Here is a 27,404-nt window from a genome sequence, read left to right as displayed (position 1 = left end):
TGTTTTTCTCAGCCCATTTATGTTCGAACCCTGCTTCCAGCACTGTAAAAGCAGAGAGCCATTAGAGTAGCACTTAAACCCTTTTTGGAGGGTGAAGAGCTTGTGCGGAAGTTGATTTTGATAGTGTCATCACACGGCCGGGGTTATTGGGAAGATGAAGCTGGATCAGTCGATTGGGCTGAGCTGCACAATTACCCACAACTCACTGCAGCGTTGGCTAAAGTCTGTTGTCAGTGATGGTCTGTTTGGGTTTCACCGGGCTTATTGCTAACGACTCCCTAATAAAGCTACGAGACTATCCTCTGCGAGGGTATCCGCGGGGTCTGGAGCGACTACCATAACTGAGTTGGTTTCTGAGCCAGCAGGAATAGTAAGGACCCATCAGCATGGGGGTTGGACATACTGCAGGCGTGTGTTGTACTGATAAGAGAGAATGAATGAAGCCGTTCAGTGGACTCCTGCACTGCATCTCGCAGCTAATGGTAGGGCAGCAGGCCCGGCTGCTATTGCCCCGAATTCCTTGAAGCTGCTGTAAGCAGATGCTGGGAGTCAGCGATGGTCTTGGTGAGCGTTGCCCAAAACCGGCATCATGCCTTGCAGCTGTCCTCCAAAGCTGCTGAACAGACTCGGTTTGGGCCATGCATACTTTGGTGTTACTGAGCACAGTTGTGGTTTCTACACACAAGAAGGTGGACCCTACTCCGCCCAGGAATTGCTGCGGGGTCTCCTTGATATCCGCTGCTCTCAAGCTGGTTCTTTAGATTATCGCGGCGCCCATCGGAGAGGGTGGGATAATCAGAAAAGCAGGCTGGAGTTTGCCCCTGTGAGGAATGTGTACGGCAGATTATGGTTCATCGGCAAACAACTTGCATTATATTCATCGATTTTCATCAGACTTTCTATCTGGTAACTCATAGAAATTTACAGCACAGGAGGAGGCCATTTCAGCCCATCGTGTCCACACCGGCCGACAAAGAGCCACACGGCCCTCGGTCAGCAGCCCTGAAGGTTACATATAAACCAATGAACAATGATGGAAAGGCAAAGAGCACCCAGCCCAACCAGTCCGCCCCACACAACTGCGACATCCCTTATACTGAAACATTCTACACTCCACCCCAACCGGAGCCATGTGATCTCCTGGGAGAGGTAAAAACCAGATTAAAAACCCAGGCCAATTTAGGGAGAAAAAATGTGGGAAAATTCCTCTCCGACCCATCCTGGCGATCAACACTAGTCCAGGAGATCACCCTGGCCGTATTCTACTCCCTGCAGTACTTACCATTATATCTGCGCCGTCCAACAAAAAGGTCATCCAGTCTAATCCCAATTACCAGCTCTAGATCCGTAACCCTGCAGGTTACGGCACTTTAAGTGCCCATCCAACCATCTCTTAAAAGTGGTGAGGGTTTCTGCATCCACCACTCTTCTCGGCAACTCAACTGAACATCCACCCCCTCTGCCAGCACTGGCTACTATTTCACCCCACGCGGTTACACCCTCGACAAGTGGCACTGCAGCACTGGGCTGCTCTGCTACCTCCACCTCTGTACAAGAGCAGCAATGATGTCAGAATACCACCATCTCCAGGTTCCCTTCCAAGTCACACGCCATCCTAACGTGTATCGTCGTTCCTCCTTCATCACTGGGTCAATATCCTGGAACTTTCTACCTAACATCATGGTTGGAGCAGCAATCACCAGCAGGACTGCGACGTTTCAAGGAGAAGGACCATCACCCCCTTCTCTAGGACAACTAGGGATTGGGCAATAAATGCCGGCTTTGGCAGAGTCACCCGCATCTCGCGAGCTCAATTTAAAGAAAAGAGTTTATGAAGAATATTGAAGCTATGGGAGTAGATGGCCAAATCCTGGATTTTATCCGGGATGTGTACTCTAGTTCGAAGATCCAAGTAAGGATTGATCGGAGACTCACTGAACCAATCTCTCGCAAAGCAGAAGTGAGGCACGATTGTCCACTGTATGATTGATCTGGTTTTTCTTCAAGGATCCTATTGCAGATTAGCCTTGGCATTGTCCAAACAATTCATAGTTCAAAACTCCGATCCATGCAATAGAAGGGCTTCCTAAGATTCGGGACAAAACTGTGAGGCAAGTTTGTGGCAAAAAAGCGGCAATAGTTGGAGGGAGGGAAAGCACTGACCTATCTGGGGATTGGAGCACATGCTCGTATGTCCATAGATCTGTGCCTACCAGGATTGGGTTGCAGAAAGGCAAGCGAGGCAAGGAGCTGGTGCGGGAGATCTGCATCTCCATCTGATAGAACCACCATTATGTGTGCCATCCTGGGAGTGGGGTCGGTGGGGGGGGGGGGGTCGAGTCGGACGGGTCGGGTGAGGGGTGGGGTTGGGTTGGTGGGGTGGGGGGAGTGGCTGGGGTCGGGTCAGTGGGGCGGTCGGGTTGGTGGGGGTCGAGTCGGTGTGGCGGGGTGAGGGAGTGTCGGATTGGTGGGGGGGGGGGGCGGTCGGGGTGGGATGGGGAGTTGGGGTGGGATGGGGAGTCGGGTCGTTGGCGGGGGGGGTCGCTGAGGTCGGGTTGGTGGGGGAGTCGGGTCGGTGGCGGGGCGTGGGGGGTCGTGTCGGGCGTGGAGGGTCGGGTCGCTGGGGGAGGGGAGAGGGAGGGTCGGGATGGGGAGTCGAGTCAGTGGCGGGGGGGGGGGTCGGGTCAAAGGGGGGTGGGGGATCGAGTTGGTGGGGTCGGGTGGAGGGGGTTCAGGTTGGGGGGGGGTTGAGTCGGTGGGGGGGGTCAGGTTGGGGGTCCCTCAAACATGGACCCTATTCCGTCGACTTTGGTAACTCTGATGTCTCCCTATGAAGAGAGCGTGCCCTCCATCTCTGCCAAACAGAGACATTGCCTGTGGATTTCTCAGTAGCATAGCTTGGAGACTCTTGAACGTCTTGAAAGCTTTCTGTTCATGTCAGGCAGCCAGTTGACCCCCAAAAGAACTGTATTATGTTAGACGGAGTATAAATCAAGAAATAATGGAGGCTTGTAAAAAAGGAACGGCAATAATCATGGGCGATTTTAACCTTCATATTGATTGGACAAAGCAAACTGGCCAGGGTAGCCTTGAGGAAGAGTTCATAGAGTGTACCTGGGATAGTTTCCTTGAACAGTACTTTGCGGAACCAACCAGGGAGCAGGCTATCTTAGATCTAGTACTGTGTGAAGAGACAGGATTAATAAATGATCTCCTAGTAAAGGATCCTCTCGGAATGAGTGATCACAACATGGCTGAATTTCAAATTCAGTTGGAGGGTGAGAAAGTTGGTTCTCAAACCAGTGTCCTCAGCTTAAATAAAGGAGATTACAAAGGTATGAGGGCAGAGTTGGCTAAAGTGGACTGGGAAAATAGACTAATGTATGGAAGGGTTGATGAGCAGTGGCAGACATTTAATGAGATATTTCATGACTCACAACAAAAATATATCCCTATGAGAAGGAAAGACTAAGAGAAGGAATAACTATCCGTGCCTAACTAAGGAAATAAGGGATGGTATCAAATTGAAAACCGAGGCATACAATGTGGCCAAGACTAGTGGGAGGACACGAGATCTAAGATTGCCTGCTCCCTGGTTGGTTCCGCCCTGGTTGGTTCCGCAAAGTCCTGTTCAAGGAAACTATCCCGGATACAATCTATGAACTCCTCCTCAAGGCTGCCCTGGCCAGTTTGCTTTGTCCAATCAATATGAAGGTTAGAATCGCCCATGATTATTGCCGTTCCTTTATTACAAGCCTCCATTATTTCTTGATTTATACTCCGTCCAACATAATACAGTTCTTTTGGGGGTCAACTGGCTGCCTGACGTGAACAAAGCCAGCAAAGAATGGCTAACTAAAATGATAGAGGGGGAAGGTAGATTATGAAAGTAAACTAGCACGAAATATAAAAAGAGATAGTAAGGGTTTCTACAGGTACATAAAAAGGAAGAGAGTGGCTAAAGTAAATGTTGGTCCCCGAGAGGATGAGACTGGGGAATTAATAATGGGGAACAGGGAAATGGCAGAGACGTTGGAACAAATATTTTGTATCGGTCTTCACGGTAGAAGACACTAAAAAACATCCCAATAGTGGATAATCAAGGGGCTATAGGTAGGGAGGAACTTAATACAATCACTATCACTAATGAAGTAGTACTCGGTAAAATAATGGGACTAAAGGCGGACAAGTCCCCTGGACCTGATGGCTTACATGCTAGGGTCTTAAGAGAAGTGGCTGCAGAGATAGTGGATGCATTGGTTGTAATCTACCAAAATTCCCTGGATTCTGGGGCGGTCCCAGCAGATTGGAAAACCACAAATGTAACGCCCCTATTTATTTTTAAAAAGGAGGCAGACAAAAATCAGGAAACTATAGACCAGTTAGCCTAACATTAGTCGTTGGGAAAATGCTGCAGTCCATTATTAAGGAAGCAGTCGTGGGACATTTGGAAAAGCATGATTTAATCAAGCAGAGTCAGCATGGTTTTATGAAAGGGAAATCATGTTTGATAAATCTGTTGAAGTTCTTTGAGGATGTAACGAGCAGGGTGGATAAGGGGAAACCAGTGGATGTGGTGTATTTGGATTTCCAGAAGGCATTTAATAAGGCGCAAGATAAAAGTTCACTGGGTTGGGGTTAATATATTAGCATGGATAGAGGATTGGTTAACTAACCGAGGGTTGTAAATCTGTGGAATTCTCTACCCCAGAGAGCTGTGGAGGCTGGGTCATTGAATATATTTAAGGTGGAGATAGACAGATTTTTGAGCGATAAGGGAGTACAGGGTTATGGGGAGCGGGCGGGGAAGTGGAGCTGAGTCCATGATCAGATCAGCCATGACCTTATTAAATGACGGAGCAGGCTCGAGGGGCCGAATGACCTACTCCTCCTATTTCTTATGTTGTTATGTAAGCATCAGTACGTGAGCCATACATTTACACTGTGTGCTATGTCTGGTCTGTGTAGAGGTCAGTATACGAGTCTTGCATCTACACCGTGTGTGATATCTGTATGGTGTAAAGTGCAGTATATGAGTCATACATTTTCACTCTTATATCTGTACTGTGTAAAATTTGAAGTATTGTAGCAGCCATGAAAAAGATGGGAGCCCCTTTTAAAATGATCAGGCGCTGTGTTCAGTTGGTCACTGTGTGCCAACCTTGGCACTGTGCTGAAACATTCCAGGGTAGTTATTGCACTTCATTTCCTGCTGGGTCGGCTTGATCTGAATGCCTGTCTGTGCTGAGTCGACACTGCAGTCCCTTCCTCCATTTGCTGTTCTTTTTTTTTCCTGCGTCTAATTAATTATTTTTTTTGCATCTGCTACAGGAAACGCAGCTTCTGCAGTGAACTCTGCGTGTAGACTGGTTCCATTTACCATGGCCCCCGACCAGGAAAAGAAAGAGTTGACAGGTAAAGACAGCACTTGTATCCTGCTGGTGTCCACAAATCATTTGTGCCTGACCTCGCTCTGCCTCTGGTCGAGTTTGGCGGTGCATCGCCTCGCTCCCATTGACACTGCTGGCTGAATTTCAGAACCATGTGAGCAACAGCCGACAATCTGGGGTTATCTCCTTGCCGACTCGGGTTCCACAAGCACCGTCAGCCCTACACTTCCTCACTTCACAACACCGAATGCTGTGAACCTACAGTGTTCATCGGTGTGTTTGCAGCATTTCCTTTTATCTCTATCTTTTAGACCTGAAGGTTATAAACGCTTAGCCATGTTCATTCAGGCCTTTTGTCCTTTTTCTAAGCTGGTTTGGTTGCGTCTCGTCTTTTTATAATCAAGTATCGGCAGCAAGCTGGTCTGACCTCCAGCCTCCTTTTGTTGCGTTCTTCTCCAAAACCAGTTGTAAACCACAGTGTCCAGAAACGCTTTGATTCCTGGCCTGGGCTTGCAACTGTTGCAACATCTGACCCGCAACTAAAAGTGCCCACAGGCTCCTTTCACAAACTCAAAGCGCCAGAAAGAGTTGCAATCATCTGTTAATATTTTTCCCCCCCTTTTCTTTCCCTCCCCCGCCCCGATTAACTGCGGTTCAGTTCCCTGGGCGCACTCCGCTCTCGCAAGCTCACCCGTGGCCATTCCTGACACGTGCGTTTAGGTGGCGAGTGTCGGTGAAGTTACTCCTCTCAGTGACCCACCTCCGATCAGCACACACCTTCCTAATCTGAATGCCTGAACTATTCACTGGATAATCTCACAGAGCCACTGGTGGGGGGGGGGGGGGTCCTTTCTGATGTCCGAATGATGCCAGCGCCATGGAAGGACTGGTTGGCAGAGTAACTGAGCCTGGCAGTACCAGGGAGATGACCGGATTTTGGTGTGGTGCCCATTTCATTGAACCCCAGTACAGTTTTAAAACATGACTGCGGTTCAGATTCTTGTACCAAATATTTTGATAAAATGCTGCAAGTTGTATAAGTTACAGGCTGGAGAGAGGAATAATTCGATGCTGTCAGATTGGTTCAGTTTGTAGATGATGGTTCCTTTTATTAAAAAAAAATGTGAATGATCAGGTCTTAAAAATCCAGGCAGTCCCGGTCATGCTCTCTTCTGAGAGATGTTCTGTTTAATTCACGATCCTCTTGAAAAATGTCAAAGGAGGAGCCGCTTGGTTTAAAATAAAAACAGAAAATGCTGGAAACACTCAGCAGGTCAGGCAGCATCTGTGGAGAGAGAAACCGAATTAACGTTTCAGGTCGATGACCTATCCTGCAGGACGCTGCCCGACCTGCTGAGTACTGCCAGCATTTTCTGTTTTTATTTCCGATTTCCAGCATCCGTAGAAGTTTGCTTTTCCCAATTAGTTTAAAGTGCCCGAAAAAAATCCCATGAAGTTTAAATTTTCCAGAAACAATTTTGATTAATTAAACTCCCACAATGGTCTGAAGTTCCAGGAAAAGGAAATTCTATTGAAGTTATTTCCACGCGATTATTCATTTTTAGAGTTGCGATCTTATTTTGCCCACTCGAAGGATGTCTACTGTAAATTAAATGGCTCTGACCTTTGTGTTTATTCATCTCTTGATATGTGAAACGTTATGAGGTCTGATGTGATACTCCACTACTTTCATAGGCTGGAGTGGGATTTTATGGAGGCACAGGACCTGTCCAATAGTTTAAAAGCAGTTACCAGACTGGGTTTGCTGTTGACTTCCTGGGCATGTTACCAAAAGCTTAGCTGGATCTCGAGGCGAAAATCGAGTTGGGACTTGCCTGTGAGAGTGATTGAAGACAGGAGAGCCAATACAAGACGTATGAAAAGACCCAAAAACATAATGGGCACCAACGCAAACAGTTGCACAATTGTTCAAAAGTCACAATTTCAACTTCTTGCTCAAAGAACAAGTCAGCAAAGTAAACACGATTGCTGGCTTATATAGGTGGGCTGAGAGAGGTCCGACTGCTTGCAGCCTGAAACAAAATGGCAGCCTGCAATGTCCAGCACCCGTTTATCCTTGCTGTCAGCAGTACTTCTCCTTGGAGACACCAATCCTTGAGATGGTACTTTTTTTTTTTAAAGTGTTCTTGCCTATTTTTAAATGTTTTTTCTTCAACACAGCCAGGTCCCAAGCCTGTGTGCTCTGCCTGGCCCGAATTTCTCGCCTGCCAAGTATGGCTGCACACTGCCTCTGCCTGATCTGACCCCTAGCGTGTTTGCGTTGCTGCTCCCCAGCCTCATGCTGCTCTCCCCTACCTTCTCTGCTTTCCTACCCGTACCCCTATTCCTCTTGAATAATGCCATGGAAAGGAAGAAAGACTTGCATTTCTATAGCACCTTTCACAACCTCAGGACCTCCCAAGGCACTTTGCAGCCAATGAAGTATTTTAAAATTGTGGTCACTGTTGTAATGAAGGAAAACAGCAGCCTGTTTGCAAACAGCAAGATCTCACAAACAGCAATATGATGATCAATGAATCGTAGAAAATTATGACACAGAAGGAGACCATTCGGCCCATCGTGTCCGAGTCGGTCGGAAAAGAGCTACCCAGCCGAATCCCACCTTCCAGCTCTTGGTCCATAGCCCTGTAGGTCACGGCTCTTTAAGTGCACATCCAAGTACTTTTTAAATGTGGTGAGGGTTTCTGCCTCTACCACCCTTTCAGGCAGTGAGTTCCAGACCCCCACCACCCTCTGGGTGAAGAAATTTCTCCTCAATTCCCCTCTAATCCTTGTACCAACTACTTTAAATCTATGCCCCCTGGTTATTGACCCTTCTGCTAAGGGAAACAGACCCTTCCTATGTATTAAATCTCCCTTCAGCCTCCTCTGTTCCAAAGAAAACAACCCCAGCCTATCCAATCTTTACTCATAGCTAAAATTTGCCAGTCCTAGCAACATGCTCGTAAATCTCTGCACCCTCTCTAGTGTAATCACATCTTTCCTGTAATGTGGTGACCAGAACTGTACCCAGTACTCCAGCTGTGCCCTGTCGAAATCTCGACTCTCAATAAGACTCTGACACAATCGGCTCCGGTAGATGGTCCTTTAATAAGTTTTACTTGCAGCAAGGAAAAGTCTCGCTCAGTCAAAGGCTAAGCGAAGACTTCCACAATGATACAAATTTACGATATCTTTAGACAGTATAACAAACAAGTTATGGTTCCATCACGTGTATCGGTTCTGACCTTGCGGTCAGCAAATACAGGTAAAGAGTTCTCCAATCATTTAATTAGTACCACATCCTTGTTTTAGTCTTTACATATCTGTACAACCGTTATCTAATCCTTCTAAGGTTTAGCATCGCAACAGTTATTAGTAGGGAGTTACAACAGGACATTCTTTCTGTTAACTGGTGGTTGAGCCTCCGGCTGGGTGGGTATATTCAAGGTTCCCTCGCTCAAACAGATGGCTCCTGCTTTTCTTAATTAATCAGCTATCAGTCAAGGTTAGCATGTTTATGCAGAAGCAGACTGTTCGCTGCAGGGGCTTCTGGGAGGACCGGGACTCCATTTTGTTTCATTGCAAAAGGATACATGTAACAGGAAATGTAACTTAGAAAGTAAATTTCCACAGGCCTAACTAGTGTTGTATACAGTTCTAGCATAACCTCCCTGCTTTTATATTCTATGCCTCGGCTAATAAAGGAAAGCATTCTGTATGCCTTCTTAACTACCTTTATTGAACTGTCCTGCTACCTTTCAGGATCTGTGGACATGCACTCCAAGGTCCCTCTGTTCCTCCACACCTCTCGGTATCCTCCCATTTATTGTGCAATCCCTTGCCTTGTTGCCCCACCCCAAATGCATTACCTCACACTTTTCGGATTGAATTCCATTTTCCACTTTTCTGACCAGTTAGAATCATAGAAATTTACAGCACAGAAGGAGGCCATTTCGGCCCATCGTGTCCGCGCCGGCCGACAAAGAGCCATCCAGCTCTTGGTCTGTAGCCCTGTAGGTTATGGCACTTCAGGTACTGTTTAAATGTGGTAAGGGTTTCTGCCTCTACCACCCTTTCAGGCAGTGAGTTCCAGACCCCCAACACCCTCTGGGTGAAGAAATCCCCTCTAAACCTCCTACTAATTACGTTTAATCTATGCTCCCTGGTTGTTGACCCCTCTGCTAAAGGAAATAGGTCCTTCCTATCCACTCTATCCAGGCCCCTCAAGTTCATCGAAATCTTCCTGCAGCTTTCCTCGTCACTGTCACCCACACGGCTATTTTTTGTATCATCTGCAAATTTCTTTATCGTACCCCCTACATTTAAGTCTAAATCATTAATATATACAAGTTGAGCGTCTGAAATCCGGAGTTCCAAAATTCAGAATGTTCCGGAATCCGGACACGGGCCGATCTGTGCCGGGGTCGTCCGGAAACCGGAAACTATTCCGAAATCCGGACTCCCCGGTCCCAGCCCTCGGCGGCCCGACCTCACCTCGCTCCGGCCCGACCTACCTCGCCCCGGCCCCAACTTCACTGCCTTACCTCGGCGGCCTGACATCGCCCCCCCCCTCCCCCTTACCTCGGCTGCCCGACCCACCTACCTTGGCCCAGGCAAAGATGTTCCAAAGTCCGGAAATATCCGGAGCGGCCTCGGTCCCAAGGTATCTGGATTTCGGATGCTCAACCTGTACGACAAAAAGCAAGGGAGCGCGAGTACTGAGCCCTGCTGAACCCCACGAAACAGCCTTCCAGTCACAAAAACACCCATCAACCATTGCCATTTGCTTCCTGTCACTGAGCCAATTTTCCACTCTCCGTTGGGCTTTAACTTTTTTGACCAGTCTGCCATATGGGACCTTGTCAAAAGCCGTGTTACAATCCATGTAAACTACATCAAAAACACTGCCCTCATTGACCCTCATTGTTACCTCCTCAAAAAATTGAATCCAATTAGTCAGACATGACCTTTCCTGAACAAATCCGTGCTGACTGTCCTTGATTAATCCATGTCTTTCTAAGTGAAGGTTTATACTGTCCCCCAGAATTAATTCCAGTAATTTCCCACCACCAAGGTTAAACTAACTGGCCTATATTTGCTCGGTTTATTCCTGCCTCTCTTTTTAAACAATGGTGCAACGTTAGCATTTCTCCACTCCTCTGGCACCACTCCTGTAGCCAGGGAGAATTGGAAAATGAAGGTCGGAACCTCAGCAATTTCCTCCCTTTTAATGGCCTCGGCTATATTTCATCCGGTCCTGGCGATTTATCTACTTTCAAAGATGCTAAACCCTTTAATACTTGCTCTCTCACTATGTTTATCCCATGCAGATTTCACTCTCTTCCTCTTGAACTTCAATGTCGGCATTGCCCCCTCTTTTGTGATGCCAGCTGCAAAGTATTCATTTAGTACCTTACCCACATCCTCCGCCTCCACACACACACACACACCACCATTTTGGACCCTAATTTAAATAATTATAAAACCTCTGGGTTTTCTTTCATTCTACTTGCCAGTATTTTTTCATGCCTTCTCTTTGCTTTCCTAATTTCGCCCCTACACTATCTATACACTTCCAGGTTTTTTGCAGTATTGAGCGCTCGATATCTGATATAAGCTTCCCTTTTTTGCCTCCTCATCCTTGTCAATCCAGGGGGCTCCAAATTTGGCGGCTCTACACTTTGTGGGAACAGGATTACCCTGAACTCCATGTATCTCCCTCTTGAATAATGACCAGATAATCTGTTTTTCCAGGCCACCGGGGGGGGGGGACTTCCTCTTCGAACAGTGTCATGGGATCTTTAAAGTTCACCTGAGACACCAGATGGGGCCTCGGTTTAATGGCACCTCCGACAGTGTAGCACTCGTGCACTGGAGCATCAGCCTAGATTATACGGCAAAGCATGACTATGTGACTCGGGTGCGATTTTGACCACTGAGCCAAGGCTGATGCATGGTAGATAGGAGAGGATTAATAATTCTTTCTCACGCCTCAGTGGTCACTTTGTTTACTGTAAATGCAGTTTATCTGAAAAGATAAACGCAGCGTTTCAATCAGCTCCCTGCATGCTTGGTGGCATGTCTGGTACAGAGTCTGAAAGAGCAGAAGGTCCCCTCCTCATGCTGGGGTAGCACTGCAAGGCCACTAGCAGCCCACTGGTACCTCAGTCAAGTCGTAAGCCTTAATGTTGAGCTTACGCAGTTAGTGTCAGCAGACTGTTCGAGTAGGGAGGTCACTGCAGCTACCCTCACGATGTCCACACAAGTGCACTCCCAGCGGCGATCACTCGATGACCCGCGGGACCAGGAATGACGGCTGCTTATTCTCCATACAGCTTATCTCTCTGGCTTAGTAAAAACATATGGACCTAAGAAATAAGAGCAGGAGTAGGTCCAACGGCCCTTCAAGCCCTGGCGATACAAAGATGGGAGGAAAAGCAATGTGTGAGGAGAACACACAAAATCTGCAAAAGGACATAGACAGGCTAAATGAGTGGGCAAAAAATTGGCAGATGTAGTATAATGTTGGAAAGTGTGACGTCATGCACTTTGGCAGAGAAAAAAAAAATCAAAGAGCAAGTAATTATTTAAATGGAGAAAGATTGCAAAGTGCTGCAGTACAGCGGGACCTGGGGGTACTTGTGAATGAAACACAAAAGGTTAGTATGCAGGTACAGCAAGTGATCAGGAAGGCCAATGGAATCTTGGCCTTTATTGCCAAGGGGATGGAGTATAAAAGCAGGGAAGTCTTGCTCCAGTTATACAGGGTATTGGTGAGGCCACACCTGGAATACTGCATGCAGTTTTGGTTTCCATATTTACGAAAGGATATACTTGCTTTGGAGGCAGTTCAGAGAACGTTCACTCGGTTGATTCCGGTGATGAGGGGGTTGACTTATGAGGAAAGGTTGAGTAGGTTGGGCCTCTACTCATTAGAATTCAGAAGAATGAGAGGTGATCTTATCGAAACGTATAAGATTATGAGGCGGCTTGACAAGGTGGATGCAGAGAGGATGTTTCCACTGGTGGGGGAGACTAGAACTAGAGGACATGATCTTAGAATAAGGGGTCGCCCATTTAAAACTGAGATGAGGAGAAATTTCTTCTGAGGGTTGTAAATCTGTGGAATTTGCTGCCTCAGAGAGCTGTGGAGGCTGGGACATTGAATATATTTAAGACAGAGATAGACAGATTTTTGAGCGATAAGGGAGTAAAGGGTTATGGGGAGCGGGCAGTGAAGTGGAGCTGAGCCCATGATCTTATTGAATGGCGGAGCAGGCTTGAGGAGCCAAATGGCCTACTCCTGCTATTTCTTATGTTCGATTGACATTCAGCAAGCCCTGGCCCTAATCATTGCAACACGCCTCCATTTCTCTCTCCATCCTCCACCTTCAAAATCCGTCTTTTCAATCAAGTTTTTGGTCACCTCCTCACTCTCACACCATGGTTCGTTCTTGTTCACTTTATTCCTTTTATCTATTTCTGTGCCGTGGGATATTTTCTACATTAACGACACAATATAAATGCATGTGGTTGTATGATTCCTAAATATAGGACCAAAGCAGCTATTTTAGTTTTTGTTTTTCAACCAAAAAGGATGTGGCATGGACCAACAGAATTTGTGGTCCTGCCTCATTTTGTTTAGCTGACCTATTTCTCAACTTATAATCACCCGTCCTAGTTTCTGACTAGTCTACTCTTCCACTTGTGTATGCTGAACACACCTATTTCAATGAACTGCTTGTAATTTTGCAGCTTGTAGATACCATGTCAACTGTCATCGAAAATCCACACTGTGGAAATGGAGATTCTGGCATACTATAGCTCTGCTTCTATTAGATCTGGTTCTGTCAATTTAAAAAACACGGCAGGCAGATACTCACTCGCTTTTTACCACATTGATGATTTCCTGTCAGTATATATCTTCTTTGGCGTTATTTGTGCCCCTTCTGACACCGCTCTCCTTTTTAATGCACGGTTCAGAAATGTGCGGCCTCTACTGCACTGGTGACCTGATCAATGCTTTACACAGTGTGTCCTTGGACTAATATAAGTGGCTGCATTAGTTGGAAAGTTATGGTTATTGCCCTATCCTTTCACACTCTGGGACTGGGTACAGTGGGTTATCACACTGTCCTTTCACACTCTGGGACTGGGTGGTACAGTGGGTTATCACACTGTCCTTTCAAAATCTGGGACTGGGTACAGTTGGTTATCACACTGTCCTTTCACACTCTGGGACTGGGTACAGTGGGTTATCACACTGTCCTTTCACACTCTGGGACTGGGTACAGTGGGTTATCACACTGTCCTTTCACACTCTGGGACTGGGTACAGTGGGTTATCACACTGTCCTTTCACACTCTGGGACTGGGTGGTACATTGGGTTATCACACTGTCCTTTCACACTCTGGGACTGGGTACAGTTGGTTATCACACTGTCCTTTCACACTCTGGGACTGGGTACAGTGGGTTATCACACTGTCCTTTCACACTCTGGGACTGGGTACAGTGGATTATCACACTGTCCTTTCAAAATCTGGGACTGGGTACAGTTGGTTATCACACTGTCCTTTCACACTCTGGGACTGGGTACAGTGGGTTATCACACTGTCCTTTCACACTCTAGGACTGGGTGGTACAGTAGATTATCACACGTCCTTTCACACTCTGGGACTGGGTACAGTGGGTTATCACACTGTCCTTTCACACTCTGGGACTGGGTGGTACAGTGGGTTATCACACGTCCTTTCACACTCTGGGACTGGGTACAGTGGGTTATCACACTGTCCTTTCACACTCTGGGACTGGGTGGTACAGTGGGTTATGACACTGTCCTTTCACACTCTGGAACTGGGGACAGTGGGTTATCACACTGTCCTTTCACACTCTGGGACTGGGTACAGAGGGTTATCACATCATGTAAGCCCCTTTAGTATCCCATGGTATCTGTTACAATGAGCACATCGTGTAACTGAGTGGAAGCAATGGATTCTGAGGCCTCGTGGCTACGGTGCTGGACTAGCAACCTAGTGGATTGAGTGGTCAAATCCCACTTTGATAAGTTGTGAAATTTAATTCAGTACGGCTGGCAATTTGTGGGCTGACAAAGGAATTGTGAGCAGGAAAACTGGTGGATTGGTGGGGAAGGGAACCTGCTGCCTCTCCTCAGTCTGGCCGACCTGTGGCTGTCGACCCACACGATGTGGTTGACGCTCTTTGCCCTGAAGATGGGCAATTAGTGCTGCCTTGCTAGTGTTGCCCACGTTTGCTGGAATAAATGTATAATTCAGGAAAATGGGCGCTACGAGAGAACTGACTGAAGGCAGATTGAATGCTCGTAATCACTTTCTTTTTCTCTTTTCAGAACCGGACGTAGAACCCGATGGTGCGAGTAACATTCACATGAGGTACAGCACCATCACTCCGCCAGCATCTCCTGATCTAATCGAGGAGAGTACCCAAACCTATCTGGATGAGAAGATCCCAATCCCAGATAATAGTTCGGTGAGAATTTTATTGTGTCCTAGAAGTAAGAAAGGCTTCTCTGATTCATTGTCTGTTTTTTTTTAAGATTTTCCAGTTTTTTTTCCCCGCTCGTCCCCTATTGGCATTGGCTCTTGCTCGGATACGGGTACACAGCCGCGAACCACCGTCTGCAACCTCACCATTTATCATGTGTCAGCTGTGGCTCAGTGGCTAGCACACTCGCCTCCGAGCCAAAAGGTTGTGGGTTGAGGGGCTTGAGCACAAATCTAGGCTGACACTCCAGTGCAGTGCGTTGGGAGTGCTGCACTGTCGGAGGTGCCCTCTTTCGGATGCGACGTTAAACCGAGGTCCCGTCTGCTCTCTCTTGTGGACGTAAAAGATCCCATGGCACTATTTCACAGAAGTGTAGGGGAAGTTATCCCCAGAGTCCTGGCCAATATTTATCCCTCAATCAATATAACAAAAACATATTATCTGGTCATTATCACATTGCTGTTTGTGGGAGCTCACTGTGTGCAAATTGGCTGCCGTGTTTCCTACATTACAACAGTGACTACACTCCAAAAGTACTTCATTGGCTGTAAAGTGCTTCGAGACGTCCGGTGGTCGTGAGTGGCGCTATATAAAATGCAAGTCAGTCTTTAAGAGAAAAAGGTTAGTAAAGACAAACGTAGGTCCCCTGCAGTCAGAATTAGGGGAAGTCATAACGGGGAACAAAGAAATGGCGGACCAATTGAACAAGTACTTTGGTTCGGTATTCACGAAGGAGGACACGAACAACCTGCCGGTTATAAAAGGGGTCAGAGTGTCTAGTAAGGAGGAGGAACTGAGGGAAATCCTTATTAGCCGGGAAATTGTGTTGGGGAAATTGATGGGATTGAAGGCCGATAAATCCCCAGGGCCTGATGGACTGCATCCCAGAGTACTTAAGGAGGTGGCCTTGGAAATAGTGGATGCGTTGACAGTCATTTTCCAACATTCCATTGACTCTGGATCAGTTCCTATAGAGTGGAGGGTAGCCAATGTAACCCCACTTTTTAAAAAAGGAGGGAGAGAGAAAACAGGGAACAGCCTGACATCGGTAGTGGGTAAAATGATGGAATCAATTATTAAGGATGTCATAGCAGTGCATTTGGAAAGAGGTGACATGATAGGTCCAAGTCAGCATGGATTTGTGAAAGGGAAATCATGCTTGACAAATCTTCTGGAATTTTTTGAGGATGTTTCCAGTAGAGTGGACAAGGGAGAACCAGTTGATGTGGTATATTTGGACTTTCAGAAGGCGTTCGACAAGGTCCCACACAAGAGATTGATGTGCAAAGTTAGAGCACATGGAATTGGGGGTAGTGTACTGACATGGATTGAGAACTGGTTGTCAGACAGGAAGCAAAGAGTAGGAGTAAATGGGTACTTTTCAGAATGGCAGGCAGTGACTAGTGGGGTACCGCAAGGTTCTGTGCTGGGGCCCCAGCTGTTTACACTGTACATTAATGATTTAGATGAGGGGATTAAATGTAGTATCTCCAAATTTGCGGATGACACTAAGTTGGGTGGCAGTGTGAGCTGCGAGGAGGATGCTGTGAGGCTGCAGAGCGACTTGGATAGGTTAGGTGAGTGGGCAAATGCATGGCAGATGAAGTATAAAGTGTATAAATGTGAGGTTATCCACTTTGGTGGTAAAAACAGAGAGACAGACTATTATCTGAATGGTGACAGATTAGGAAAAGGGGAGGTGCAAAGAGACCTGGGTGTCGTGGTACATCAGTCATTGAAGGTTGGCATGCAGGTGCAGCAGGCGGTTAAGAAAGCAAATGGCATGTTGGCCTTCATAGCAAGGGGATTTGAGTACAGGGGCAGGGAGGTATTGCTGCAGTTGTACAGGGCATTGGTGAGGCCACACCTGGAGTATTGTGTACAGTTTTGGTCTCCTAACCTGAGGAAGGACATTCTTGCTATTGAGGGAGTGCAGCGAAGGTTCACCAGACTGATTCCCGGGATGGCGGGACTGACCTATCAAGAAAGACTGGATCAACTGGGCTTGTATTCACTGGAGTTCAGAAGAATGAGAGGGGACCTCATAGAAACATTTAAAATTCTGACGGGGTTAGACAGGTTAGATGCAGGAAGAATGTTCCCAATGTTGGGGAAGTCCAGAACCAGAGGTCACAGTCTAAGGATAAGGGGTAAGCCATTTAGGACCGAGATGCGGAGGAACTTCTTCACCCAGAGAGTGGTGAACCTGTGGAATTCTCTACCACAGAAAGTTGTTGAGGCCAATTCACTAAATATATTCAAAAAGGAGTTAGATGAGGTCCTTACTACTAGGGGGATCAAGGGGTATGGCGAGAAAGCAGGAATGGGGTACTGAAGTTGAATGTTCAGCCATGAACTCATTGAATGGCGGTGCAGGCTCGAGGGGTCGAATGGCCTGCTCCTGCACCTATTTTCTATGTTTCTTTGTTTCTATGTTTCTATGTTGCCCTTGAGATTGAGCGTTAGCAGGCTCTTTGACTGCAGAAGCATCAGATCTGATCTCAATGCTGTCCTTATCTGAATGGGTAAGTCATAGTCCGGTTAAGTACAGCACAATTATTCTGCTGGGATCACTCGACCCCATGGAAGAGAGCCACCAAATTTATCTGGACAAGGCTCATACAGCTAGCCTTCTCATCTCAACTCTCCACAAGTTGCAAAGTCCCGCACGCCCATCATGCTCTGGGGCATGGAGAGCTTGGAGAAGACAATCATTTGACTTCTAAATCTTGGCCTTCACTTCGAAATCCCTCCAGGCCTCGCCCCAACCCTTGCGTAGTGATCTGCAGTCTTGCATCCATGCCACTGGTGGCTGCTCATTCAGCTACGACAATACTGTCAACTCTAACTTCCTGCCTAGTTCCCTCCACCTAGTCATGCCCCTCCCTGCTTTCCAAGCCTTCTCAAAACTCTTAACAGGTTATTTTGCCTCCCCCACTCCAAGCTTTCTTTTTGGCCATTAATGTGACTGCGAGACTTCTCCCCGCATGTGAAAACTGCAATAGAAATGCAGTTTATGTTTGTTGCTAAGACACACAGACACATTTTCCAGCAAGGGGAGGATCACAGGATGATGATCAGAGTGAGACCACGGATCATTCATCTCCCCTCCATAACCCAAGGGACGGAGAGTAATTGTGGGTCGAATGGCTCCCTGGCTGTGATCAGCTAACTTAGTACAGGTACAGACCAGGGATTGAACCTGAGGTTTTACTGGTTTGTGTGGCTATGTGGTACACTGGACATTGCAGATACTCAGTGAGCTGGAGGGGAAGGCTCCACTTTGAAAGGTAAAATATATATTAAAGAAATAGCAGATACCAAGGGATTATTGAGGATATTGTTTTATTCGTTCCTGGGATGTGGGCGTCGCTGGCAAGGCCGGCATTTATTGCCCATCCCTAATTGCCCCTTGAGAAGGTGGTGGTGAGCCTTCTTGAACCGCTGCAGTCCGTGTGGTGAAGGTGCTCCCACAGTGCTGTTAGGGAGGGAGTTCCAGGATTGTGACCCAGCGACGATGAAGGAACGGCCGATATATTTCCAAGTCGGGATGGTGTGTGACTCGGAGGGGAACGTGGAGGTGGTGGTGTTCCGATGCGCCTGCTGCCCTTGTCCTTCTAGGTGGTAGAGGTCGCGGGTTTGGGAGGTGCTGCCGAAGAAACCTCGGTAAGTAAAGTAATCTCTAAGGTTGGGTAAAAGTCATACCATGCTTAAGCGAAGCTCTGACAGTTTCTGTTACCTGATCTCCTGCTGCCTTCTTAGCTTTTCATTGTTCTTTGTTTAATGTTCATCCCTATCTGATGAAACAGGCACTGTGATTCCAGTAACCCACATCTGCTCTCACTGGTATTTGCATCGGGGTCACGTTGGCTCTTAACATGCCATGCCTGGCAATGGAAGTTTGATACCGGGTCAGCCCTCTGCAGTAAATTCGGGCATCCAATGCCTGAATCTGCAGTAAGCCATGGTACTGGTAATCTTGCCCTATCAGCCTGGGTCGACCTCTCATGGAGGGCTGGGATTCTTCCCACTTGGCCCAGATAGCTGCAAGCCAATGCCCCAAAGGGTTGAATGGGCCTAGTTGAACCAACAATCGAACGCAGCTCTGGTAAGTTGTGTGGTTCAAGCTGCTTAATCTCCAGCAGTGGTGCAGCAGGGAGGGATTCAAATTCCTGGGGCATTGGAACCGGTTCTGGGGGAGGTGGGACCAGTACAAACCGGACGGTCTGCACCTGGGCAAGACCGGAACCAATGTCCAAGGGGGAGTGTTTGCTAGTGCTGTTGGGGAGGATTTAAACTAATATGGCAGGGGGATGGGAACCAATGCAGGGAGACAGAGGGAAACAAAAAGGAGGCAAAAGCAAAAGACAAAGGAGATGAGGAAAAGTGGAGGGCAGAGAAACCCAAGGCAAAGAACAAAAAGGGCCACTGTACAGCAAAATTCTAAAAGGACAAAGGGTGTTAAAAAAAACAAGCCTGAAGGCTTTGTGTCTTAATGCAAGGAGTATCCGCAATAAGGGGGATGAATTTACTGTGCAAATAGATGTTAACAAATATGATGTGATTGGGATTACGGAGACGTGGCTCCAGGATGATCAGGGCTGGGAACTCAACATCCAGGGGTATTCAACATTCAGGAAAGATAGAATAAAAGGAAAAGGAGGTGGGGTAGCATTGCTGGTTAAGGAGCAAATTAAGGCAATAGTTCGGAAGGACATTAGCTTGGATGATGTGGAATCTATATGGGTAGAGCTGCAGAATACCAAAGGGCAAAAAACGTTAGTGGGAGTTGTGTACAGACCTCCAAACAGTTGTCGTGATGTTGGGGAGGGCATCAAACATGAAATTAGGGGTGCGTGCAATAAAGGTGCAGCAGTTATAATGGGTGACTTTCATATGCACATAGATTGGGTTAACCAAACTGGAAGCAATACCGTGGAGGAGGATTTCCTGGAGTGCATAAGGGATGGTTTTTTAGACCAATATGTCGAGGAACCAACTAGGGGGGAGGCCATCTTAGACTGGGTGTTGTGTAATGAGAGAGGATTAATTAGCAATCTCGTTGTGCGAGACCCCTTGGGGAAGAGTGACCATAATATGGTGGAATTTGCATTAGGATGGAGAATGAAACAGTTAATTCAGAGACCATGGTCCAGAACTTAAAGAAGGGTAACTTTGAAGGTATGAGGCGTGAATTGGCTAGGATAGATTGGCGAATGATACTGAAGGGGTTGACTGTGGATGGGCAATGGCAGACATTTAGAGACCGCATGGATGAACTATAACAATTGTACATTCCTGTCTGGCGTAAAAATAAAAAAGGGAAGGTGGCTCAACCGTGGCTATCAAGGGAAATCAGGGATAGTATTAAAGCCAAGGAAGTGGCATACAAATTGGCCAGAAATAGCAGCGAACCCGGGGACAGGGAGAAATTTAGAACTCAGCAGAGGAGGACAAAGGGTTTGATTAGGGCAGGGAAAATGGAGTACGAGAAGAAGCTTGCAGGGAACATTAAGACGGATTGCAAAAGTTTCTATAGATATGTAAAGAGAAAAAGGTTAGTAAAGACAAACGTAGGTCCCCTGCAGTCAGAATCAGGGGAAGTCATAACGGGGAACAAAGAAATGGCGGACCAATTGAACAAGTACTTTGGTTCGGTATTCACTGAGGAGGACACCAACAACCTTCCGGATATAAAAGGGGTCAGAGTGTCTAGTAAGGAGGAGGAACTGAGGGAAATCCTTATTAGTCGGGAAATTGTGTTGGGGAAATTGATGGGATTGAAGGCCGATAAATCCCCAGGGCCTGATGGACTGCATCCCAGAGTACTGAAGGAGGTGGCCTTGGAAATAGTGGATGCATTGACAGTCATTTTCCAACATTCCATTGACTCTGGATCAGTTCCTATGGAGTGGAGGGTAGCCAATGTAACCCCACTTTTTAAAAAAGGAGGGAGAGAGAAAACAGGGAATTATAGACCGGTCAGCCTGACATCGATAGTGGGTAAAATGATGGAATCAATTATTAAAGATGTCATAGCAGTGCATTTGGAAAGAGGTGATATGATAGGTCCAAGTCAGCATGGATTTGTGAAAGGGAAATCATGCTTGACAAATCTTCTGGAATTTTTTGAAGATGTTTCCAGTAGAGTGGACAAGGGAGAACCAGTTGATGTGGTATATTTGGACTTTCAGAAGGCTTTCGACAAGGTCCCACACAAGAGATTAATGTGCAAAGTTAAAGCACATGGGATTGGGGGTAGTGTGCTGACATGGATTGAGAACTGGTTGTCAGACAGGAAGCAAAGAGTAGGAGTAAATGGGGACTTTTCAGAATGGCAGGCAGTGACTAGTGGGGTACCGCAAGGTTCTGTGCTGGGGCTCCAGCTGTTTACATTGTACATTAATGATTTAGACGAGGGGATTAAATGTAGTATCTCCAAATTTGCAGATGACACTAAGTTGGGTGGCAGTGTGAGCTGCGAGGAGGATGCTATGAGGCTGCAGAGCGACTTGGATAGGTTAGGTGAGTGGGCAAATGCATGGCAGATGAAGTATAATGTGGATAAATGTGAGGTTATCCACTTTGGTGGTAAAAACAGAGAGACAGACTATTATCTGAATGGTGACAGATTAGGAAAAGGGGAGGTGCAACGAGACCTGGGTGTCATGGTACATCAGTCATTGAAGGTTGGCATGCAGGTACAGCAGGCGGTTAAGAAAGCAAATGGCATGTTGGCCTTCATAGCGAGGGGATTTGAGTACAGGGGCAGGGAGGTGTTGCTACAGTTGTACAGGGCATTGGTGAGGCCACACCTGGAGTATTGTGTACAGTTTTGGTCTCCTTACCTGAGGAAGGACATTCTTGCTATTGAGGGAGTGCAGCGAAGGTTCACCAGACTGATTCCCGGGATGGCGGGACTGACCTATCAAGAAAGACTGGATCAACTGGGCTTGTATTCACTGGAGTTCAGAAGAATGAGAGGGGACCTCATAGAAACGTTTAAAATTCTGACGGGGTTAGACAGGTTAGATGCAGGAAGAATGTTCCCAATGTTGGGGAAGTCCAGAACCAGGGGACACAGTCTAAGGATAAGGGGTAAGCCATTTAGGACCGAGATGCGGAGGAACTTCTTCACCCAGAGAGTGGTGAACCTGTGGAATTCTCCACCACAGAAAGTTGTTGAGGCCAATTCACTAAATATATTCAAAAAGGAGTTAGATGAAGTCCTTACTACTAGGGGGATCAAGGGGTATGGTGAGAAAGCAGGAATGGGGTACTGAAGTTGCATGTTCAGCCATGAACTCATTGAATGGCGGTGCAGGGTAGAAGGGCCGAATGGCCTACTCCTGCACCTATTTTCTATGTTTCTATGTTTCTAAACTGAGGCCTTGCAGGAGTGTGCAGATTTTGCAGGCGTGTGCAGATTTCTCAGGAGCTTGATTTCGAGATTCTTAAAATCATGCTGGATTTCCACCCAGCTCACCAAACTGTGTGTCTCCTTCATTTGCACAATCTGACGTGACGATATTGTACTGATATGACTCTTACTTTGGCCAAGTTGAGACGCCCTTGACACTCAGTCAAAGATTGTGGGTTCAAGTCGTCGTTCCCCCGTCCCACCAGAACTTGTGCATATAGTCAAGGCTGGCACTCGAGTGCAGTACTGAGGGGGTGCTGCACTGTCAGAGGTGCCATCATGCAGTTGAACTTGGCCCAGCTTCCTGTCCTGCTGTTTCTATTCAAAGAAGAGCAGGGAGTTGTACTTACACCGTCGGGAGGAATGTTGGCCAAGACACCAGAGAAACGCGGCCAAACACAGATTCATTGGTCATTGATCTTAAACTTCCCATCCTACACCTGCCTTTAGTGCCTTAATAATGGGTGCTGGAAACTCAGCTCGCAAGTGTCTAACCCACTGCTCTTTCTTTTTGCTTTTAGACTCGATTTAGCTTTCGGAAGCTCTGGGCCTTTACAGGGCCTGGGTTTCTTATGAGTATTGCATATCTGGACCCAGGAAACATTGAATCTGACCTTCAGTCTGGATCCGTGGCAGGATTTAAGGTACAGCCTTCGCCTCTTGTGGGAAATCTCCCCCAGAGTGTCAATGGTTTTCACTGCTCTTCAATCTTGTGCACAGGAAATAGTCTGATCTTCAGCTTCTGTACTGAAGATCAGAGCACGTGATGAATTGTGTTTTCTGTCCTGAATGTTAACCAAATGCTTTGTTTGCAGTGTGTCCCAGTGACATTTAGTGGTGCAAGGTCATTGCTGCACCTACCCCACTAAAATGCTGCTCGTGTGACGTAACCATAAAATCTTTTCTCACTTGTATGGTGTAAGAGCATTCTCCAAGTTGCCAGATAACCTTTTGGAATATTATGAAGTGTGTCTGTAGCCACCTTGTGTCCGAGTGGAGCAGTGTTTGTAGATGTTGCTGTGAACGCATCAGACTGTAACTTGGTCTGTTGTTTTCCTTCTGTAGCTACTTTGGATCCTGCTGACTGCTACCATCATTGGGCTGCTACTGCAACGACTGGCTGCTCGCTTAGGAGTGGTCACTGGTATGCATCTTGCTGAGGTGTGCCACAGACAGTATCCTAAGGTACGTGTTGGAGCTCGAAGGATCAACCCAAAATGTATTGCCCAACAGGCATCTGTATGATACGAGGATTGAAAGGGAAAGGCCATTTGCCCAATAAATCTTTCCCTTTTCGATGAATGAAACTACCAACCATCTCTTCACCATACCCCTCTGGCTGGTTTGATCTTATTTCCCCACTCGGTATCGATTAAATAGAGTTCTGCCATTCGACTCGATAGAGAGAGTTTTGTTAACCTACTTAAACATAAATTATGCTAACCCAGCGATGTAATGTGCACCAGTATAAACAGTGCAACCTCAATATCTGTGCCCAGGGCACAAAGGTGATTGATCTCCCTCCTATCAATAGTAGCACCAGAGTGACGAATTGCCTGTCTAACTGGGGGCTCGGCTTTCCTTATATTAGGTTTCTATGCATATCTTGCACAATTATCCACCTCCTTGTGGCCATCTGCAGTACCATTGAGAGATGTTAGTCCTCATTCTTCTCTTATCTCGGACATTCTACATATTGGGTCTGAAGGCACGATAATCTCACCCTCCAGGTCAAGGGATGTTTACAATCCCAAGGCCTTCACATGATGTTTAACGTACTGAGCAGATCTTGAGGCTGATAATGCACTAAACCTCTCTGTAAGTTGCTGCAGTTGTAGCTTTCCAGTTGCTGCGCTGGTTCATTTTGCTTGTCAATACCCCCATGAGCCTTTGCTGTCCAACTTGACCTATTTTCCTGAAGCATGCTGGATAAAGGTACTGGATTCCTTTCTCTCACACACCATCCCTTTATTTCGTCCAGAAATATATCCAGGTGTCTTTAGAATCCATTTGTACAGTCCAGTTTAATAATCTTTCCCAGTAATTTATTTCTCAAGTCTGTTGCTCTTTTCTGTTTACAGACAATCCCTCTGACTTTCCTATTTGCTCCAAACAACCTAATTTTTAACTCTTGTCCCTGAAATATGAGCCCTTCACCAGAGTGAGCACTTCTTCATGTGTGAGACTGGACAGCGATGGTCAGTGAGCTATTCGAACGTGGGCAACACAGCCGAGTTCAGTTATATCCGGGAGCCTCCACGCCAGCTTATATAGTGACTAAGAGCCAGCCAGTGAGACCAAGTTATAACTCTCTCAGCATCCTGGTTGAGATCAGCGAACGCTACATAGAGCAAGGTCAGAGCCCAATGGGGTTTCCTAGTCTGTATCACCTCACGTGACATAGTGCATTGACCCACTGAGATATTGGGGAAACTTTGGGACAATTCCCATTTTGTCCCGTTATAGGAATAAATGTGGAACTAGATATGAGATTACAGACAGTAGAGTGTACAACATCGGTGAAGACCATCATGGTTCACTTCACTGGTGCCAAAGTTCAAATAATCTCATTATTGCCCTGAAATTCTACGGGAATAAGAACATAAGAAATAGGAGCAGGAGTAGGCCATTCGGCCCCTCGAGCCTGCTCCACCAGTCAATAAGATCATGGGCTGATCTGATCATGGACTCAGCTCCACTTCCCTGCCCGCTCCCCATAACCCTTTACTCCCTTATCGCTCAAAAATCTGAATCTCCGCCTTAAATATATTCAATGACCCAGCCTCCACACCTCTGAGGCAGAGAATTCCATAGATTTACAGCCCTCTGAGAGAAGAAATTTCTCCATTTCCATTTTAAATGGGCGGCCAATTATTCTGAGACTATATCCCCGAGTTTTAGTTTCCCCTATGAGTGGAAATATCCTCTCTGCATCCACCGTGTCGAACCCCTCATTATCTTATCCTTCTGAACTCCAATGAGTATAGGCCCAACCTACTCGACCTATCTTCATAAGTCAACCCACTCATCTCCGGAATCAACCTCGTGAACCATCTCTGAACAGCCTCCAATGCAAGTATATCCTTCCTTAAATACGGAGACCAAAACTGTACGCAGTACTCCAGGTGTGGTCTCACCAATACCCTGTACAGTTGTAGCAGGACTTCTCTGCTTATATACTCTATCCCCCTTCCAATAAAGGCCAACATTCCATTGGCCTTCCTGATTACTTTCTGTACCTGCATACTAACTTTTTGTGTTTCATGCACAAGGACCCCCAGGTCCCTCTGTACAGCAGCACTTTGCAATTTTTCTCTCTTTAAATTATAATTTGCTGTTCTATTTTTACTGCCAAAGTGGATAACCTCACATTTTCCCACATTATACTCGATCTGCCAACGTTTTGCCCACTCACTTAGTGTGTCTATATCCCTTTGCAGATTTTTTGTGTCCTCCTCACAATTTGCTTTCCCACCCATTTTTGTATTATCAACAAACTTGGCTACATTACACTCGGTCCCTTCATCCAAATCATTTATATAGATTGTAAATAGTTGAGGACCCAGCACCGATCCCTGCTGCACCCCACTAGTCACTGGTTGCCAACCAGAGAATGACCCATTTATCCCGACGTTCTGTTTTCTGTTAGTTAGCCAATCCTCTATCCATGCTAATATGTTACCCCCAACCTCGTGAGCTTTTATCTTGTGCAGTAACCTTTTATGTGGCACCTTATCGAATGCCTTCTGGAAATCCAAATACACCACATCCACCGGTTCCCCCTTATCCACCCTGCTCGTTACATCCTCAAAGAACTCCAGCAAATTTGTCAAACATGATTTCCCTTTCATAAAACCATGCTGACTCTGCTTGATTGAATCATGCTTTTCCAAATGTCCTGCTACTGCTACCTTATGGAATCTCCTGGGCTACCACCATAACTTCAGCAGGAGATCAGCAGAAACCCCAGTACACAGGACTCCAGGTGGGACTGAGCCAGTGTGCAATCCAAGCTCACTGTCACTTCCTGGGACTTGTGTTCAATCTGTCTGGCTACACACCCTACTAATGTCTACTGTTGTCTTTGGGAGCTTGGTTGTGAGGAACATGTTTAAAGAGGAGCTGTTTTGAAAGGTTTGCTGTTGCTCCACATCCTGCTCATTCAGCACTTCGACAGTGGGGAAAAATGGAGAGGACAGGAACTGGGTAACTCCATGGTCACAAACAGTGATTCAGGCCCCCTTTATGTTCGCAACTCCTCCATGAAGAATCTCCTTTTCCCCTCAAGTCTTTGAACGTGTTGTCTCCCAAATCCATGCACATTTTCCCAACCCTGTTTGAATCTCTCCAATCAGGTTTCTGCCTCTGCCACAGCATTGAAACAGCCCTAATCAAAGTCTCAAATAGCCACCTCTGTGGGGCGTTATCCCTCCTTGACCTCTCTGCAGCCTTTAGCGTAGTTGACCACACTCCTCCTACAACGCCTCTTCGTTGTCCAGCTCAGTGAGACTGCCCTCACTTGGTCCCACTCTTACCTATCCAATTGCAGCCAGAACCTCTCCAGCAGTGGCTTCTCTTCTTGCTCCCACACTGTTGCCTCCAGAATTATCCATGTATCTATCCTTGTCCTTATTTTCATCTACATGCGGCCCCATCGCGACATCAATCGTAGACATAGGGTTCGGTTCCACATGTACGCTGATGACGACCCTGGTCGACCTTGCCACTACCTCTCCAGACCCCGTGCACTGTCTCTGTGCTTGTCCGACATCCAGTGTTGGATGAGCTGCATTTTTTTCCAGCTAAACATTGGGATGGTTGCAGCCATCATCTTTGGCCCCAGCCAAAAACTAATATGTCCTCGCCACCGATTCTGTCCCCCTCCCTGGCTAATAAACCAGACCGTTCGCAGCCTCGGCGTCCTGTTTGACCCTGAGCTGAGCTTCTGACCCCATATCCTCAACATCAAAAAGACCACCGACTTCCACCTCCGTAATATCTCCCCCGCCTCGGCTCATCCGCTGTTGAAACCCTCATCCATGCCTTTTGTTAGAACTCTTAATTTCCAA

At 46.8% G+C, this 27,404-nt stretch overlaps 1 protein-coding gene across 3 annotated transcripts in view; it reads left to right on the top strand.

Annotated features, from left to right (window-relative positions):
- The window catches only part of LOC139240867 (natural resistance-associated macrophage protein 2-like), a 413,050-nt gene that overhangs the window by 45,088 nt on the left and 340,558 nt on the right, over positions 1-27,404 (top strand). For all 3 annotated transcript variants that reach the window (XM_070869364.1, XM_070869363.1, XM_070869366.1), the window contains exons 2-5: positions 5,332-5,415; positions 14,761-14,900; positions 22,857-22,979; positions 23,401-23,520. In XM_070869364.1, the coding sequence (XP_070725465.1) occupies positions 5,332-5,415; positions 14,761-14,900; positions 22,857-22,979; positions 23,401-23,520 (467 nt within the window). The remainder of the gene's footprint in view (positions 1-5,331; positions 5,416-14,760; positions 14,901-22,856; positions 22,980-23,400; positions 23,521-27,404) is intronic.

This window comes from Pristiophorus japonicus, chromosome X (genome assembly GCF_044704955.1).
Source record: "Pristiophorus japonicus isolate sPriJap1 chromosome X, sPriJap1.hap1, whole genome shotgun sequence".
Taxonomy (NCBI): domain Eukaryota; kingdom Metazoa; phylum Chordata; class Chondrichthyes; family Pristiophoridae; genus Pristiophorus; species Pristiophorus japonicus.
Note: the sequence above shows the minus strand (reverse complement) of the source record. Positions and strands in the feature narration are given on the sequence as shown.